General features: G+C 38.9%; 1 protein-coding gene across 1 annotated transcript; it reads left to right on the plus strand.

The window, feature by feature from the left end:
- Positions 1-8,906: 8,906 nt before the first annotated feature.
- On the plus strand, positions 8,907-20,374 carry LOC132552158 (uncharacterized). Its single transcript, XM_060216300.1, has 2 exons — positions 8,907-9,464; positions 15,612-20,374. Exons 1-2 carry the CDS (start codon positions 9,143-9,145, stop codon positions 18,749-18,751), a joined length of 3,462 nt encoding a protein of 1,153 aa, XP_060072283.1. The 5' UTR covers positions 8,907-9,142; the 3' UTR covers positions 18,752-20,374.
- Positions 20,375-21,029: the final 655 nt, after the last annotated feature.

A 21,029-nucleotide genomic window follows, 5' to 3' on the forward strand; every position in this document is an offset into this window, starting at 1 on the left:
AGGTGATTCCGAGCACGAGCACCAAAGGGGTCACAGTCAACAAGAATTAAGCAATAGAGATAAGAGATATATATCAATTTGACATGAAATCAGATAAGGGTGATCACTGACACGGAGTCCATGTCGAGTGCATGTAACACACAATAATGGATCGTTATACATCATTATATATTAAGTTGATGTCAAATCATAAATTTGGTGTCAGTGGCCCGAAACCCATGCCGAGTGCGAGGACAGCGTACGGCCGAGTTTCTGATTATCACTTAGCAATTTCAGAAACTCAATTGATTTAAAGGGTCACAATTCGTGCCGTATTGAACGATGTTCTCCTTTCACTAATCGAAACGTATAAATATGCAGGGAGAAAACACAAATGGGATGGTCGTTTTCAAAATTTCCAATATGGCGACACTCGCCTTAAGCAATGCGAACTTTTACAGTTAAAGAGACCAACATTCAATTAGATTGGCAAAACAAACGATATGGAACTAAAAGGGAGGTTTATATAATATTTATGATAGCTAATTGATACCCAGCTAATTTAAGTCAGATTCTGACGAAATCTTTAGGGAGAATCACGATTCATATCTATCACAACAGGAAGACATATGGGTTATTCCTACAATCAACAAAAACGTATTAAACCCGTCCGTTCAACCATCGTAAGCCACTTGTCTGTATATCTGTTCTCTGGATCGGACCTTTATGCATTTTACAGATACATCACTCTGCGTTTTTAATGAACCGCCGAAGCCCCGAGGACAATTTGACAGCAGCACTACCGTCCTCTGTCATGTTTGTGGACGTGGGTTCATTTTTAAACCTGATTTATGGTATTTTAAATAATCTGTCTTAAAATGTGGTTACATCTGTACAAGTAATTTCAATTCTGTACGTGTATAAACACTTTAAATTTGGGATTGTTTTTAAAAAAGTTTTTCACCTCTTCTATTCCAACGACTATATGTCAGGGATTCAGCTTAACAATTTGCACTTTGTCGATGAGGGCAGGATGAAACCAAAAGTCTTGTACCATAAACCCCTCTCTCTGACAATGATTGTCTAGGACTGACATGCACAAACTTCCTTCTCTTTATAACGTTACTAATCTTTGAAACATCTTTCTTCCCTTAAACATTTTATTTAGATTTCTTTCCGGTATATTACACACTTAGAAATTTTTCCGATCTCAAAATTGATGTTTTTATTCAATGACTAATATCTAATATTATTTCCTTTTCAATTCTAATAGAAACTGTACTTAACAAACCGTATTTGTGAGTGATATTACCTTTCATTCTCACACGCCATGTTTATATCTGAATCTTCATACCATGTACTTTATATCGAGTGTTTGTTTAACGTCAGTTACGTTAACTTTATATCACATTCCTGATATATAGTGCTTGTTTAATATCAGGATATTACGTTCCTGATATCTAATGTTTGTTTAAAGTCAGTTAACCTGATATTAAGTTCCTGATATCTAATGTTTGTTTAATGTCAGTAAACTTGATATTACGTTCCTGATATTTAGTGTTTGATATTAGCATCATGAAACATAAAAAAAAACCCTTGAAATGAAGTTGCTAACATCCGCCCGATGTTGATTCATCAGTTCCGAAAATACGCGTGACGATGCATCCATCTTCTCCCGGGATTTCCTTTACGTAAAATCGATGTTTCTTCAAAAATCCACAGAAATTAATCATTTATGGAAAACCCTGAAAAACTCCGAAGGATTTTCACAAAAAAAAAGACAACGATGTCTGTTTGAACTGTAAACAACATAGTCGGCATGCAATTACAAACGATGTGTTTAGATATGATGGCGTCATTGTGAAGTTTTGTAGTAGTATAATGAAGAAAGACTTCCATGCCGTTCATATTTCACGTTTTGTTGATGTAGAAAAAAAAATAAGTTACCGTGCTGTCTTTTGGTCATATGTTGGTGTTCTATGACTGTCCTGTGATTTTGTGTTGTAGTTCTATGACTTTCCGGAGATCTTGTGTTGGTGTTCTATGAATGTCCTGTGATCTTGTGTTGGTGTTCTATGGCTGTCCTGTGATCTTGTGTTGGTGTTCTATGGCTGTCCTGTGATCTTGTGTTGGTGTTCTATGGCTGTCCTGTGATCTTGTGTTGGTGTTCTATGGCTGTCCGGAGATCTTGTGTTGGTGTTCTATGACTTTCCGGAGATCTTGTGTTAGTGTTCTATGGCTGTCCTGTGATCTTGTGTTGGTGATCTATGGCTGTCCTGTGATCTTGTGTTGGTGTTCTATGGCTGTCCTGTGATCTTGTGTTGGTGTTCTATGACTGTCCTGTGATCTTGTGTTGGTGTTCTATGACTGTCCTGTGATCTTGTGTTGGTGTTCTATGGCTGTCCGCAGAGATCTTGTGTTGGTGTTCTATGGCTGTCCTGTGATCTTGTGTTGGTGTTCTATGGCTGTCCTGTGATCTTGTGTTGGTGTTCTATGGCTGTCCTGTGATCTTGTGTTGGTGTTCTATGACTGTCCTGTGATCTTGTGTTGGTGTTCTATGGCTGTCCTGTGATCTTGTGTTAGTGTTCTATGACTGTCCTGTGATCTTGTGTTGGTGTTCTATGGCTGTCCTGTGATCTTGTGTTAGTGTTCTATGGCTGTCCGGAGATCTTGTGTTGGTGTTCTATGACTGTCCTGTGATCTTGTGTTGGTGTTCTATGACTGTCCTGTGATCTTGTGTTGGTGTTCTATGGCTGTCCGGAGATCTTGTGTTGGTGTTCTATGGCTGTCCGGAGATCTTGTGTTGGTGTTCTATGACTGTCCTGTGATCTTGTGTTGGTGTTCTATGGCTGTCCTGTGATCTTGTGTTGGTGTTCTATGACTGTCCGGAGATCTGGTGTTGGTGTTCTATGGCTGTCCTGTGATCTTGTGTTGGTGTTCTATGGCTGTCCTGTGATCTTGTGTTGGTGTTCTATGGCTGTCCTGTGATCTTGTGTTGGTGTTCTATGACTGTCCGGAGATCTTGTGTTGGTGTTCGGAGATCTTGTGTTATGATGGCTGTCCTGTGATCTTGTGTTGTGTTCTATGGCTGTCCTGTGTCTTGTGTTAGTGTTCTATGGCTGTCCTGTGATCTTGTGTTGGTGTTCTATGGCTGTCCTGTGATCTTGTGTTGGTGTTCTATGGCTGTCCGGAGATCTTGTGTTGGTGTTCTATGGCTGTCCTGTGATCTTGTGTTAGTGTTCTATGGCTGTCCTGTGATCTTGTGTTGGTGTTCTATGGCTGTCCGCAGAGATCTTGTGTTGGTGTTCTATGGCTGTCCTGTTGTCTTGTGTTAGTGTTCTATGGCTGTCCGGAGATCTTGTGTTGGTGTTCTATGACTGTCCTGTGATCTTGTGTTGGTGTTCTGTGGCTGTCCGGAGATTTTGTGTTGGTGTTCTATGGCTGTCCGGAGATCTTGTGTTGGTGTTCTATGGCTGTCCGGAGATCTTGTGTTGGTGTTCTGTGGCTGTCCTGTTGTCTTTTGTTGTAGTTCTATGGCTGTCCTGTTGTCTTGTGTTGGTGTTCTATAGCTGTTCGAAGATCTTGTGTTGGTGTTCTATGGCTGTCCTGTGATCTTGTGTTGGTGTTCTATGGCTGTCCTGTTGTCTTTTGTTGTAGTTCTATGGCTGTCCTGTGATCTTGTGTTGGTGTTCTATGGCTGTCCTGTGATCTTGTGTTGGTGTTCTATGGCTGTCCTGTGATCTTGTGTTAGTGTTCTATGACTGTCCGGAGATCTGGTGTTGGTGTTCTATGAATGTCCTGTTATCTTGTGTTGGTGTTCTATGACTGTCCTGTGGTCTTGTGTTGTAGTTCTATGGCTGTCCGGAGATCTGGTGTTGGTGTTCTATGAATGTCCTGTTATCTTGTGTTGGTGTTCTATGACTGTCCGGAGATCTTGTGTTGGTGTTCTATGGCTGTCCTGTGGTCTTGTGTTGTAGTTCTATGGCTGTCCGGAGATCTGGTGTTGGTGTTCTATGACTGTCCTGTGATCTTGTGTTGGTGTTCTATGACTGTCCTGTGATCTTGTGTTGGTGTTCTATGGCTGTCCTTTGATCTTGTGTTGGTGTTCTATGGCTGTCCTGTGATCTTGTGTTGGTGTTCTATGGCTGTCCTGTGATCTTGTGTTGGTGTTCTATGGCTGTCCTGTGATCTTGTGTTGGTGTTCTATGGATGTCCTGAGATCTTTTGTTAGTGTTCTATGGCTGTCCTGTTGTCTTTTGTTGTAGTTCTATGACTGTCCGGAGATCTTGTGTTGGTGTTCTATGGCTGTTCGAAGATCTTGTGTTGGTGTTCCAAGACTGTCCTGAGATCTTGTGTTGGTGTTCTGTGGCTGTCCGGAGATTTTGTGTTGGTGTTCTATGGCTGTCCGGAGATCTTGTGTTTGTGTTCTATGGCTGTCCGGAGATCTTGTGTTGGTGTTCTATGGCTGTCCGCAGAGATCTTGTGCTAGTGTTTTATGGCTGTCCTGTGGTCTTGTGTTGTAGTTCTATGGCTGTCCGGAGATTTTTTTATGGCTGTTTGTTGTTGACTATTCCGTATTTTGGGGTAAATATACTATGTTCCATACTTGTTTTTGTGATTCATGACTTCTCGTGTGTGATGTATTTATCCTGGAGAGCGATTCTTGAGATACCGAAAACTGCTAACGCTCTCTAGGATATCGTTTGTGGACGGAATGTGTTTCCAAGTCTGAGATACAAAGAAATCAATCTCTTTTAATCTTGTTATTCACTCGATTTAAAGAGAGGTTTAGTAAAGCTGAATTTAGATTATTGTGCCAGTGATTAATTTTGGAGAAAACTTTCACCTGTGTCGTGTTGTATGCACGTGTTGAGATCCTAGACTCCATAGATCTCACGCGCATTGTGATCCTAGACTCCATAGATCTCACGCGCATTGTGATCCTAGACTCCATAGATCTCACACGTGTTGTGATCCTACACTCCATAGATATCATGCGCATTGTGATCTTACACTCCATAGATCTCACACGTGTTGTGATCCTACACTCCATATATCTCACACGTGTTGTGATCCTACACTCAATAGATCTCACGTGCATTGTGATCCTACACTCCATAGATCTCACGCGCATTGTGATCCTACACTCCACATAATGAGATCCTTTTCTACATAAATATCCCCCATATCGAAATCCTTTTTTTCATAGATCACTCTCTTATCGAGATCCTTAGATTCTGCTCTCAGTAAACCCCTAAGTACTGAGTTTACATAAACCATTTCACTATCATGAATTCTGACTATTTTGGAAATAGATACTTTTGGCTAGATCTTTTGTAAAGCTAAATCAATTATCCAAAAAATGCAACTTAGATGAATGTTTTCATATAGAAAAAATGTTACAGATGTGTCTCATTACGTCCTTATTGCATCTAATCTACAGTTCCTAAGCCACTGCCCAGCCTCTCCAGCAGCACATTGCCATAGTCTCCCGACCGTTTTACCTGTAAAAACAATATGAATCTATATATTGGTGTCCCTGTCAGGATGTCAGTCTAGAAAATGTGAACTTCCTATGAAACCTTACATTGAATTATATTTAATTATCTCTTGGAATATTATCATGTTTATATGTGTATAATTTAAAGAAACAAAATCATTTAAGACGATAATCATTTCCATAAATTGTTCGTGAATTAAAGATTATGTTTTATGTTATGGAATTTAAAAAAAAAATATATATATATCAGATTTTCGCTCGAAAATTGGAATTGAAAAGGAACACCTCCATTAATAACTATATGTAATTTAACTGGAAAGTTACGTTGTCGAATATTTAAAAATATCGCTGTATTTCACGAATAATGAAATTAAAAAAACAATTACGATAAATGTCTACCGTTCACAGACGACAATGGAATCTTAAGTAATGATTACTTTGAGAAGAAATTAAAAAAATCCCATCAACTTGTAACTTTTTTTTCTAGTTTGAACGTTATATTTTCTGGTTTCTGTATGGGAATGAAGACTTTTTTCATTGAATATTGTTTCTATGTTATCAGTGACGTATGTAAATATCTGAATTTTACGTTTACACTGGTTTGACGGATCAAATGAAATATTTTATTGTCGCCATTATCATATACTGTAGAATGCGAGCTGGCCTTCCCGAGTTCGGCAACCGGATATAACCGGATACACCTACATACACATGAGTGATTTGAATTAATATTTTTTTTATTTACTAAATGACATATCTTTTGTTCTTATGCGGTTTATATTTTTCAGCAGGTGTTAGTTAAATAGTATTTCTTAAAACACTTCCTTAATAACACGCGACATATATCCTGGTTGCGTTTTAGACACCAGTTCTGAACAAAAGGGGAAATTCAGTTTTCGCCTAAAGCAATCGAGGATCTGAAAAATCGTATATACAGCTAGGTTATGTGGCATTTCTGAAACTATACGTGTTTTAGTGCCAAATTGTTCCTAATTGTCTTGGCTGAGAACGGCAGAGCTTTGTGTCTAGAAAGAATCGCCGTTTTATGACAGGAAAAGATATTTCAGCTATACATCTTACGATTTCATTCTCGTGATACCCTTCATAACCTTGGTTTAGCCCTTAAAACTACAAACATTACAAAACAATTCGTTGTCAATGGTTTTGCTATCATTACCGAAGACACATTTGTCTTGTTCCATGCATTAATGGCAGTTATTTCTCTGAAGTCTGCGGATGTAAGATACAATGTAAACTCAAAATCTCTTGATACTAAACCGTCACAGGACATCATGTACAGTCTCTATTTCTGGATACTGTCACATGATACCACGTACACTCTCTATTTCTGGATACTAAACCGTCACAGGACACCACGTACACTCTCTGTTTCTGGATACTAAACCGTCACAGGACACCACATACACTCTCTATTTCTGATACTAAACCGTCACAGGACATCACGTACACTCTCTATTTCTGATACTAAACCGTCACAGGGTACCACATACCCCATCTATTTCTGGATACTAAACCGTCACAGGACACCACGTACACTCTCTATTTCTGGATACCGTCACATGATACCACGTACACTCTCTATTTCTGGATACTAAACATGATACCACGTACACTCTCTATTTCTGGATACCGTCACATGATACCACGTACACTCTCTATTTCTGGATACTAAACCGTCACATGATACCACGTACACTCTCTATTTCTGGATACCGTCACATGATACCACGTACACTCTCTATTTCTGGATACCGTCACATGATACCACGTACACTCTCTATTTCTGGATACCGTCACGTGATACCACATACACTCTCTATTTCTGGATACTAAACCGTCACATGATACCACGTACACTCTCTATTTCTGGATACTAAACCGTCACATGATACCACGTACACTCACTATTTCTGGATACCGTCACATGATACCACGTACACTCTCTATTTCTGGATACTAAACCGTCACATGATACCACGTACACTCTCTATTTCTGGATACCGTCACATGATACCACATACACTCTCTATTTCTGGATACTAAACCGTCACGTGATACCACGTACACTCTCTATTTCTGGATACTAAACCGTCACATGATACCACGTACACTCTCTATTTCTGGATACCGTCACATGATACCACGTACACTCTCTATTTCTGGATACCGTCACATGATACCACGTACACTCTCTATTTCTGGATACCGTCACATGATACCACGTACACTCTCTATTTCTGGATACCGTCACGTGATACCACATACCCTATCTATTTCTGGATACTAAACCGTCACATGATACCACGTACACTCTCTATTTCTGGATACCGTCACGTGATACCACATACCCTATCTATTTCTGGATACTAAACCGTCACATGATACCACGTACACTCTCTATTTCTGGATACCGTCACATGATACCACGTACACTCTCTATTTCTGATACCACATACCCTACTCTCTATTTCTGGATACGTACACTCTCTAACCGTCACATGATACCACGTACACTCTCTATTTCTGGATACTATTTCTGGATACTAAACCGTCACATGATACCACGTACACTCTCTATTTCTGGATACCGTCACATGATACCACGTACACTCTCTATTTCTGGATACCGTCACATGATACACTCTCTACTGGATACCGTCACGTGTACACTCTCTATTTCTGGATACCGTCACATGATACCACGTACACTCTCTATTTCTGGATACCGTCACATGATACCACGTACACTCTCTATTTCTGGATACCGTCACATGATACCACGTACACTCTCTGTTTCTGGATACAAAACCGTCATACTTATATAACATGTCACAACGATAATACGGTGATTTTCTTTTCAAAGAATATAGTAGACGTTTTAGTTCATATCAATATTCTGGCGAGCAAAGTACACCTATAATTCCAACGTTAAATCATTTTGTAAGGGAAAAGTTTTAGAAGGTGCGGTTTTTGATGTACAGTAGGTCTGCAGTGACGTTTCACATTTTAAATGTTCGTTGCACAATGAGGAAAATTCAACCCGAAAATCCCCTGAAATTAACATATTTGTTCCGCATTACCAGCGAAGCGAGAAGGCACTGTACATAACGTTACTACAACGTCGGTAGATAGTACAGGGTGTCTGCCTTGAAGAAAAGAGAAGGTACGTGATATTGTTATTATTAGACAACAGTGATGGTGACAGTCACTACGTAGTAAAATCCGATAGATAAATAAATAGTACCGATTTCTGAATTACGGTCGTAATCTGGCTAGCTATCGTGTAGGAACTCGTGTCATCACGGCCAGCCGGAAGTAAGTTAAAGTGTTATACTACATATATAATATGTCTTGTGGGCCAGGCCACAGTTATTTCGTTGGATGACGAATGAATGAAGTACTTCAGACTACAGTGTGTTTGCTCCAACATCTGCTGTACAGCTGGGGTAAATTTATGGACTGGATGTGCCACGATTTTAATATTTACATTTTTTTCTCCGTCATCTTCCTGTTTAATAGACGTGGGAGTGGAGAAGTGTGTGTACTGGGAAAACACTGCATAAACAAAGTTACAATTCAACGATACACGTGTATTTTGTTGTAGCTGAAATGGACAGCACCCCTGACCTTTAATTTATCAAAATGCATCCGTGTAAGGACCAATCTGACCTTCCAGATCATCATAATGATGTGATTCCGAAACCTAATCTGGAGTTCGAAGATGGCACTCACTCAATTTTTATGATAATTCAGAAATTTCCTTTCCCCGTGGTTGTTCTGTGCGATACAACCAGGTGTCCGATTCCTGTGGACAGGTCGCGATTCAACTTTGATTTGTCGCAACCTCTGTTGTTCTACCGTAAGAGGAGTATTCAGAAGATTCCGGCCAGATCTGTGTACGTGGACGACACTGACCAATACCAGGAGGCTGGTGACCCCCTACTCATCCCAGAGGACTACAAAGGTACGTACCGTTAAGATATCTCCCTCAGATTAATCGAAATCATTGAAGGATTGTTTTTCTAGTCGATAAAAAATATAGTTACTTCTTAAGAAAAACAAGATCGTTAAGAAAAAAATCAAAACAAAACTTTTAAATCGTTTAATCACCTGTCAAAATTTCCAACCTTGCTTTGTTTTGTCTATTACAGGCAATCTGATTTCCTAACGCAGTATTATATAAAAGTTCTTCCGAGTCTAGACCACCTGTCGTGACTTGTAGAAATACACCGTCAGATCGGTATCCACTAGGCAGCCTTATCTAAAACATTAATAAATCAAACGAAAAAACTCGCCTACTTGTGTTACCCTGAAGAATGCCATGCTTGATCTTGTAAAAGACGTTACGAGCTTTTAAATATATATGATTTTTAAATGTGTAAATCTCTCGTCTGATTTTCTCAGGGGTGTTTATGAACGTTTGGTCATACAACAGGATATAGAAAGCATGACCGATTTAGGATAAAGGGTTCGTCGTATAATTAAGACTGGCGACTTTCGCAGTACTGTCTGTGAAATGTGTGTTTAAAATAGGTTCCAAAACATATTTCTATTGTAGGTTTTGCATGTATTAACTACAGTAGAGGTGAAGGTTACAATTATTTCCAAAAGTATATATAGAAACCAAGCGATAGGAAACTTTGTCACTGGTGTACCAACCTGTCATAGTTTTGTAATCCACATATCTAAGTGTAAATGTTCGTGTATCCATTTAGTGTGAAGGTCTGTAAGACTGATGTATTTTGTAATTTTTGATAATTGTAAAGGTCCGCGAGACCCGTGTAATTGTTAAGTGTAAAGGTCCGCGAGACCCGTGTAATTGTTAAGTGTAAAGGTCCGTGAGACCCGTGTAATTGTTAAGTGTAAAGGTCCGTGAGGCCCGTGTAATTGTTAAGTGTAAAGGTCTGTTAGACCCGTGTAATTGTTAAGTTTAAAGGTCAGTGAGACCCGTGTAATTGTTAAGTGTAAAGGTCCGTGAGGCCCGTGTAATTGTTAAGTGTAAAGGTCTGTTAGATCCGTGTAATTGTTAAGTGTAAAGGTCTGTTAGATCCGTGTAATTGTTAAGCGTAAAGGTCCGCGAGACCCGTGTAATTGTTAAGTGTAAAGGTCCGTGAGACCCGTGTAATTGTTAAGTGTAAAGGTCCGTGAGGCCCGTGTAATTGTTAAGTGTAAAGGTCTGTTAGACCCGTGTAATTGTTAAGTTTAAAGGTCTGTTAGACCCGTGTATTTGTTAAGTGTAAAGGTCCGTGAGGCCCGTGTAATTGTTAAGTGTAAAGGTCTGTTAGATCCGTGTAATTGTTAAGTGTAAAGGTCTGTTAGATCCGTGTAATTGTTAAGCGTAAAGGTCCGTGAGACCCGTATCATTGTTAAGTGTAAAGTTCATAGAGAACTTGTAATCGTTAAGTGTAAAGTATAAAGGACTGTGATATCTGTGTGTTAATTAAGTATAAAAGCCCGTGATGTCCGTGTGTAAATTAAGTATAAAGGCCCGTGATGTCCGCGTGTGAAATAAGTATAAAGGCCCGTGATGTCTGTGTGTTAATTAAGTATAAAGGCCCGTGATGTCCGTGTGTTAATTAAGTATAAAGGCCCGTGATGTCCGTGTGTTAATTAAGTATAAAGGCCCGTGATGTCCGTGTGTTAATTAAGTATAAAGGCCCGTGATGTCCGTGTGTTAATTATGTATAAAGGCCCGTGATGTCCGTGTGTTAATTAAGTATAAAGGCCCGTGATGTCCGTGTGTTAATTAAGTATAAAGGCCCGTGATGTCCGTGTGTAAATTAAGTATAAAGGCCCGTGATGTCCGCGTGTGAATTAAGTATAAAGGCCCGTGATGTCCGTGTGTTAATTAAGTATAAAGGCCCGTGATGTCCGTGTGTGAATTAAGTATAAAGGCCCGTGATGTCCGCGTGTTAATTAAGTATAAAGGCCCGTGATGTCCGCGTGTGAATTAAGTATAAAGGCCCGTGATGTCCGTGTGTTAATTAAGTATAAAGGCCCGTGATGTCCGTGTGTGAATTAAGTATAAAGGCCCGTGATGTCCGTGTGTTAATTAAGTATAAAGGACCGTGATGTCCGTGTGTTAATTGTATAAAATTAAGTATAAAGGCCCGTGATGTCCGCGTGTGAATTAAGTATAAAGGCCCGTGATGTCCGTGTGTGAATTAAGTATAAAGGACTGTGATATCTGTGTGTTAATTAAGTATAAAGGCCCGTGATGTCCGTGTGTAAATTAAGTATAAAGGCCCGTGATGTCCGCGTGTGAATTAAGTATAAAGGACTGTGATATCTGTGTGTGAATTGAGTATAAAGGCCCGTGATGTCTGTGTGTTAATTAAGTATAAAGACCCGTGATGTCCGTGTGTTAATTAAGTATAAAGGCGCGTGAAGTCTGTGTGTGAATTAAGTATAAAGGTCCGTGATGTCTGTGTGTTAATTAAGTATAAAGGCCCGTGATGTCTGTGTGTTAATTAAGTATAAAGGTCCGTGATGTCTGTGTGTTAATTAAGTATAAAGGCCCGTGATGTCTGTGTGTTAATTAAGTATAAAGGCGCGTGATGTCCGTGTGTTAATTAAGTATAAAGGCCCGTGATGTCTGTGTGTGAATTAAGTATATTGGCCCGTGATGTCCGTGTGTTGATTTAGTATAAAGGCCCGTGATGTCTGCGTGTGAATTAAGTATAAAGGCCCGTGATGTCCGTGTATTTATCAAATTAAATGGCAAGTGATGTCCGTGTATTTAGATGAAAAGTGTGTGTGTCGTGTATGTAAACTGAGCGACACAATAAGAATGTTTAACAAACATGATTTTGAAATAACATATTATATTGTTAAAATCAATTCCCTTTGAACAGTAAGTATATTGAGGATGGGAAAGTAAATAGTTTATGATAACGAATGTTCGAAAAAAAATTGATTAATAATTCTGAGGGGTCTGTAATTCCTACAGGTGATTACGTGGAATATGTTAGCTATGTCTGTAACACGATCATAACACCATTTGCTAATCATGATCAGTTCTCGTATTTATGGGACAATTAAGTCGCCATTTATTAGGCCAACATTAAAAATCCCACGGCTATTAGTGACAACAGACTAACAGAGTCTGTGTAATTGAGGTCGGAATCACAGGGACATGAGAACCGTAGCACAGTGAAGTCAACGTTCCCAGTATCATGCAATACTATATTGGAATGTGTTGTTATGTGTTTGAGACTTGGTTACGCTGTGTGACTTTTTTGACAATCAAATTACGAGTTTTCAAGATAATGAAAAGTTTCCGACATACATTTGCGGGGGATGCAGTTTTACCGTACCACAGTATTCCCAAACACGTGCAGACAAACTAACGACACTTTGACATAGAAAGTTAAAACGCATTACACGTATTACAAATCTCCGTCATTTCCAACAAACACTATTCTATGAATTCCTTTGATGACACATGCGTTGTTATTTAATGATTGGCCATGTTTTAAATAAATTTCAAATAGGTACATGACATTCTTTAGAATAATATATATATAGCTGGGTTTTTTTTTAATACGTTGAAATGACTCGACTCCATGAAAAACGTCTAGGCTTTGTTCCTTAGAAGCTTATTATGAAATTAAATATCTTATGATTTAAATGAGTGGTAACAGGTGAAATATATCTGGATCCAAACTCTTTTTCTGTGTTTACATTGTGTAAAAAAAGGAGGAATTTGAACTTAACAATACTAAAGCTATGACTTAGTACTTGAACCATGACTTCACGGCGATGTAGTTAACACTTTGTAGCAGTCATATACGTTATAGACACAAATACACAGTAGAACCTTTGAAACCCGTCCTCTGGTACACTCGTGATCTCTCTTAATCATTTAGAACTGAGTCAGTCACATTATTTACGTACGGTTTCCGGACACCAAACAAGTCCTCCATACAAAATATGGTTGACTTTAATGTTATACACGCCGTGATAAATGGCTGCTAACAAAACAACGCAAATCCCAGAAAATACCTCTGAGTTTGTAACAAAATGGCCGATAATTACTTGTAGGTAACTAATGAAGTATGAAAATGTCTGTATAGATTAGTGGGCATGAAAATTATTCGAGGTTATTACTTTGAGTCCTGTGATTGGATGGCTGGCACTAACGATTGATGGCATCATATTACAAAAACAATCGTGAATCACTTATTGCGAGTCCCAATTTCCGGTATTGCGTGAAGCGCCCTTTTGGTCAAAGTTCATCCTGTCAGCTAATCAAAACATTCTAAATTGTTAAACCACGTGCGGTATAGCATGTATGTTGGAATGATGAATTGATACTTTGGAAGTTGAATAACACTCACATATTTTGATAGAAAAAAAATTACGAACACATAGAGTCCTAGTATAGATGCCCTAACCTAATTTTAGATTGTTTCTGTGAATTTAGCAATACATGTTTTACTTTGTTTTCATAAAAGATCTTATTTGATAAAATGACCGAAGAAGTTCCATATAAAGCAACAGAAACGAACAAAGTAGACAAATATATTTAGCTGACAATGAGAATATCCTGTTCACGGCACCAACTATCCACAAATGTGTTCGTCAACAACCCATGACGAGCGGAGAGTGGATGTTATTGCATGTAGTTCAATCGTTGTGGGCACAACAGGAAATGAAATGATCTTTGCTATAGCTGACTATGTACCAGTTTATCTTTCATCTATGTCTCTCGCCAGACTATGCTATGTCCTTATTACACCTGCTGTCGCTTTTCTTTCTCACTAAATTATTCCTTAAGTGAGACACGGCCGTCTACTTTACAACAATCTGTCCACCGCTGAATTGACTTCTCCGCCCTTAGAGTACAGACCAATCTGTCCGTGAACGGATGATGTTTACCCGACTATAGTCTTGGATGAATTAGATCTTAGTACTTGCTCTTATGGGTACTTCCAGTTTCATGTGCATGTATTCAAACTACTAGTATTATTGGTATGGACTGATTATCAGCTTATCCTGTAGAATTTATTAACAAATTTATGAATTAAGAAATCATAATTACTCCTAATTTACATATTTCAATTTTTGTTTATAACACAATGTAGAATTTTCTGATACCAAATCAATCGACATGAAAATATCCATCCTCAATTTTCAATGATTTGTCGCAAGTGGCAACATTGATGTTCTCCGATAATAATTGTTCAGGTCAGTATAAAATCCGCCAATTTCTGTCTCCGAAAAGGTGCGAAGGAAGCTACGGAAACGGCCGAGTGATTTTGTTTCATCTTGCGAAATAAGTAGGTCTTTATGATGATTGTCAATCTGGAATGAAGCGACTGAATAATTTACTTTCATATCAAATCATTTGTAGGGGATACCTAGTATCTTTATGTATATGGTATCAACATTATTTTACTGAGGAGAAAAAAACCCTATTCGAATTTGTCCTAGTATTTTATAAACAGTCTAAAACCCTCGTAAATTTACATTGTCTGGCCTGATATCTCGCCAAATGTCACTCGCATACTGACACTTACCATTAAGAATTTGGTGAAATTTAAAACAAAATTACAATCCATCAAAAACACACATTTTGTCATGCAAATGTTCCAATAGTATGTTTGGCATTTGGAATCACTAGATTATAACGTAGAATTAAGTGACACAAAATGAAACAGATTTCTCCGTACTATGCGAAAACCCAAAATTCCCGTTAATAAAATGTCGACATTTTAATACAGATCGCCCTTCTTTCTTTATGGTCGTCCTTTTCAATTGATATTAATTCTGAGATTAAATTGGCCACTTTACTCTCAGTATGTATAAGTCCAAGATAATTCTTAGGCATCCTTATGCATCCTGCCATGTTAGAGACTTATAACAACATAGCATTACTGTTTTCACAGTAGGATTTTTTTTTTAATTTTGACGTCCTCGTGAAACATTATCATATTAGGACTAGGTGACTTCTGATCAAATTAATCCTTAAAACTAGATTTATATTGAAACTTTATCATACATAAACATTTAGAGAATTATAGATCGCGATCTGTTTTTTTAAAAATCAAACTGCGTTTATAAATGTCAGTGTAAAATATTCACATGAACTTTTCTTCATCCATTCCAGGTTACTTTGCTATACTGAAGAGAAGAAATCTTTCCGGAACAACTGACAACAATGCACCACACTTTACGAAGATCGAGGATATTGCCCAGTCTGACACAGAAAAGTTCCTAATTGGTGGTCAAAACCGGGTAAAAGCATACCAAGTAATCAATGGAAAGGATGATGACCAAAGTTACTATGATCAACAGCGGATGCTCTTTCCTGGGGATGTTCTACGGAAACTCAGGTTAATTACATCCGAGACGAAAAAGAAAACCAAATTCTTACGACGAAGGTCTCTGATAACAGAGAAATTTCTTCTCTGTTTGGATGAGGCAGATCGAGAAGTTATCATTCCATTCACACAGACTGGATTGTTCTATGCTCTTACAACGGCATCAGGAAAGGGCACGTGTCCTGTAATGCAAATGAGCGAAATTGTAGCCAACAAGTTCTTGCCTTGTGTTGTGAAATTAGTGTACGGTCGCGTTCCCACGACGCCTTGCTTCTTCCCTGGTCTTTTACAACTCGACCAAGGGTATTTGGAGCAGTCTATCGTGGCTGCCACTATCATGAACAAGAAAAACATCCTTGTAGAGATACCATCCACTTGTAAGATGGAGTTTCGTGTAGCACATACGAACGATGAGCTGATTTCACACCAAGGATACAAAAATGCAGTCGACGTATCTAGGGAAAAGATTCATTCTTACATGAGGAACATCAAAGTCTGCCTAAGTTGCAAATCCGATGACCAACTGCACAGCTGCGAGTCGTCCGGATCCATAACCGTCGGTGAAAGAGTATCACAGGTGTCACTGGAACCGGAAATGGAACCTCCAAAACCGTGCACGAAGGATATCAATAGAGATTCGGGTTACATAAAGATGGCACCGTCAAGCGATGATTTGTGTATGCAATCCGATGGAAAACCAGAAATCAGTCAGGATCAGTATGTAAAGATGAAACTCACTTCACATACGTCCCCACCCCCTGATTATGTTCTTAAACTCTTCTTGGAGAACAAACTTTTTGAGGTGCCTGTATATTCCAGTGATGCAAACCAGACCGTTGACACTGATGATACAGAAAACACCTATACTTTGAAGGGGGCGGAGAACAGAAGTCAACACGTCACCACGCCTCCCGACCTACCTCCACCGCCTGTTCCATGTCCAGGAACGCCACCTTCTCTCTGCGGGGGTTCGCCATCACAGGACAGTGGTATTTCAGATATTGGTTTAACAGATACTCGACGTCCGTCCACATTTATATTCGCTGAAAGTGAACAGAACCCGGATGATAACACATACGACATCCCGCAGATTCCAACACGGCGTGTTAGCGCTCCGCCAAATTTCGATACCGTGCCTATCATTCCGGATTCCAAACAAGGCGCTTCACCAAAATTATTTCAATTCACCCGATCTAGATCCGCCAATAAGCGAGTGTCGAGCACGCCGTCTGAAATGTTGAAAGAAGATGGGAGACTGACGAGTCCCACAGATACAATACATGAGCACGACTTCGCCACAGAGAACCCTTGCTACGAAAACATCGAGGGCATGAAAGAAATCCAGGCGAAACTAATAGAACATCAAAACTTAACGGAATCGATCGACCCTGATGATGATCTGACATCGTTCCGCCTTCCGTGGTACCTTGAATCGTTAGACTCTTCTGAAAGGTACCAGACACCTCCCTCATCTTCATCTCCGCAACGGCACGACGATGATATTCATGATCCTCTTTACTACATGTCTCCGAACGATATCGACCACAGCGTTTATCGCACGCCGACCAGTAAAAGCCCCGGATTATCAAGTAGTTCGGTTTCACTTTCAGATCCGTTCGACAACGTCTTTGATATATCGCCATGTAATCCTACGCCACATGATTACTTAGAACTGATTGATGCAGTTGCAGGTGAAAAGAAAGAGGAAGAAGATGACGAAGACGTGTATGATGTCATACCGGATATACCCGGTACCAAACCTCTGTCAGCACCACAGGGAACGCTGAAAATGTCTGACAATGAATATGTTGATTGTTTAAACTCTGACCTAGTTGAGAATGAACAACCTCCACTTCCCCATCACATGCAACCCGTTACTTACACGAACTCTTGTGTAAAAGCCAATGAGGCTTGCGAAGAAAGTAGTGATACTATTGGCACACACCTTGACGACGACGAGGGTGATAGTACAAAGATACAAGAAAGTGATCACGCCAAAGAACGGGAGAATGGAAACGTCGAAAACGAGGGTCATCACCAGATCAGCGAGATTTCTGATTCAAGCTTAATCTGCCACATCGAATCTGAAGTTGAATGTTTATATGGAGAGGAAACGAAAGATGTAAACAAAGATTCGGATTTTGAAATTGATGAGGTAGACCAAGCCGAAAATAACAGTAGTCTCAGAGGATTAAACCCCAACAGTGTCGAATGGTGTCAACCAGAATCACAGGAAGACAATATTTTGGTTAGAGATACTATGTTGCAAATGTTCGCCAAAGATACATCTGGCGAAAATGAATTGGATGAGGAGGCTGACTGTCAGGAGAAAGGTTGTGTGGATGAGGACGATTGTGATGATTGTAAATCTGAAAATCAAGGTAATTGTGACAAGGACATTCATTGTGGAGCTATCGAAAGCCAGCAGAATGAGTTAAATAAAAAACGGTCTGACCCGATTTGTGATAATCTGTCACCAACAAGTTCTAGTGAATCACTTGGCAACGCATGCTTGCAAATAAAACCTACCCCGCCTCCAATTTCACCCAAACCAATCCGCAATCGTGTGGAGAAACCTGAAACGGTGTCACAAGAAATTCCAGGAACCATTTCCTCAAACAGCGAAGAATCTAGTCATGTTGACGAAATAGACAATCAGCCGGTCCATCATCAACTCAAGCACCGAGAGAGAACAGAGTCTAATTCTATATCTATGTCTCTTGAACTCTTGGAAAATGAGCTGAATGACATAGGTGTGACCCTGAAAGCTAGAAACATCATTAAAGATAGAAATATAGGAATCGAAGATTTACTTAGCATGGACGTGGATAGTCTTCAGAAGGATTTGCCTGGCGTCGGTTTCTTGGATCTCAAACGGATAGCCATGTTCATCAGGAATATTATGACTAGGGCCACAGGTCATTGAGACGAGATTGAGGACGGATGGATTTTAAATGTGATGACAAAATGGGCAACTGTGCAATATGGCGCCATGTTCGCGAGTGTTCTGTAAATCAGTAGTAATGTGCAATATGTCATCTACTGGTAGTCATGTTGGCAAAGTCAGTAACCTGCAAGTGTTTTCTAAGCACCGTTTACCAGTAGTAGTGTTCTGTATAGTGTCGTATGCTGGAAGTACTGAAGTTCTGTACCATCTGGAGAACATGTTAATTATACTGCCACACGCTAGGTGGTTTAGTAGTTTAATGCAAAACATTACCTTTGGATTATTCATTTCTAACATACCGATGAAGTAACTGCTTTTTTGACAAATCCGAGACACAAAGACTAGTCAAAGCTATCATTTAATATAAAATATTTCAACAGCATGTGAAAGAGATATTGACAGCTGGTGTTTCTGTTATTAATGGTATGATATATATATATGGTTGATGTTGCTGCGATATACATATAAAATGCTACATACTTTGTACTGTGTGCTGTTCTGATGATCATTGAAGACATTTCATTGCTTGATTTAATATATATTTCAACGAGGAATGTATTAATGTATTTATGTAAGAACCAATAAAATAGGCACATCGAAGTTTAAATTATATTCTAGACTAGGAATATATGGGGTATCGGGAAAATGTCAGTAAAAATTGGCCTTGCAAATCATTTATAACTTTTGGCACAGTTATTTAAGAATTTAACCACAGACCCACGTATTGGCACATTATAATTGATATTAAATGTCACTGTAATTATTTTACACTCGTGGCCTTCTAATTTTAGCTGAGCGGACAGATCCGCCCGTTAATTGGCGCACCAGCAGGATACAAAACGTTACAATTAATGCGATATTGCGCGAATGGTGTGTTGGACTTAAAAAAACCTATAACTTTCCAATTATATCGTGGCAAATATATCGTTTTGTTTCCTTGTTTGATTTGAGATATTTTGAAACAGTTTCAGTGAGTCATTACGTAAGTGGGCACAGCCGTAATAGAAAGTTAGTGTGCCATTTTCCACGTTTCTCGTATACACTCTGTTGTAATTAAGTGTTGGCGTTCTGTATAGCATTTCCTGCGTTTTGTGATAATTTGTCGTTTTAACTTACGTTGAATTGTCAGCTTGGGTCAAGAGTTACGTCTGTGAACTGCGGCAGGAATTTCCATCCACTTAATGGCAGTTTCCAATACCGTTTAACGCGCGAGAGGACGTGTAATGGTGGTGAGGTGTCAACCAACGGTAATTATGGCATGCTGACCTGATTGTTTCAGAGAAATAAATACGACATCGGTCATTTTCCTTTTTTTACTGAATGTTACATCTTTATAACATACATTGTACCTAGAACCAGCTGAAAAGCCGCAACACTGTCCATCGAATTGAAAATAAGACATCTATGCTTTACTGATACATATTGCTCTAAATAAAATTGTTATTTATTTTTGAAATATGACACAATATTAACCGTAAGTGCCTCATTTCAATGTTTTTAGATTGAATAAATATTTTTTTTTTGAAATCCAATGCACACTGTTAAATGATCGATACCGGTTTACAGATCAAAATATCATAGTTTTATATGATTGTTGTTATTCAAGTGATATTAATAAACATTGATTGAACTATTTTGATTGGAGTACTCTTTATTTATTGTTAACTGACATATTCCTAATTAATTCGTTAATTTAAAAACGTACTAGGTAGCTGCCTTTTATCTCTACGCTAGCAATTTACCGACAAACTGTCCCATCTAAATAAACTTTTCAGTTTAAATTCATTTTTCGTGATTGACGTCACATTACGTTGTGATATGTTCTGAATGAATTATTCAAAATCAAATACTGCGTTAGGGGGAATGACAACATGATACGGGAATGATGAAACCGCGAGATAATATGAACGTGACAAAAACTTACAGCAGTCTTGAGAGCGATAAGACTTAAAAAAAGTTTTGAAAATAACATTGATTTCACTAATGCATCGTTCCGTTGTTATGAAAACAAGCTGAAATAAGGAAGTCACGGTGATATGTGGTGACAGACGTGCTCTGTAATCAAGAGGACCATTACCTGTATTTGTTAAGTATACTTCCTTGTTAGATCAAGGATATTTAATACAGCAGGGGAGTATAATGTCTATCACTGGTCACGGAAGCCCACGTTATCTTTACAATAGAACGCTGAAATACTTCCCCTCAATATTGTCTTTTCTAGGGGTTATCTATTCCCGCCTGTTGAACTGACATTCCG

The sequence above is a fragment of the Ylistrum balloti genome, unplaced genomic scaffold, assembly GCF_031769215.1.
Source record: "Ylistrum balloti isolate Yb309-2 unplaced genomic scaffold, AGI_CSIRO_Ybal_v1 Utg370240, whole genome shotgun sequence".
In the NCBI taxonomy this organism is placed as follows: domain Eukaryota; kingdom Metazoa; phylum Mollusca; class Bivalvia; order Pectinida; family Pectinidae; genus Ylistrum; species Ylistrum balloti.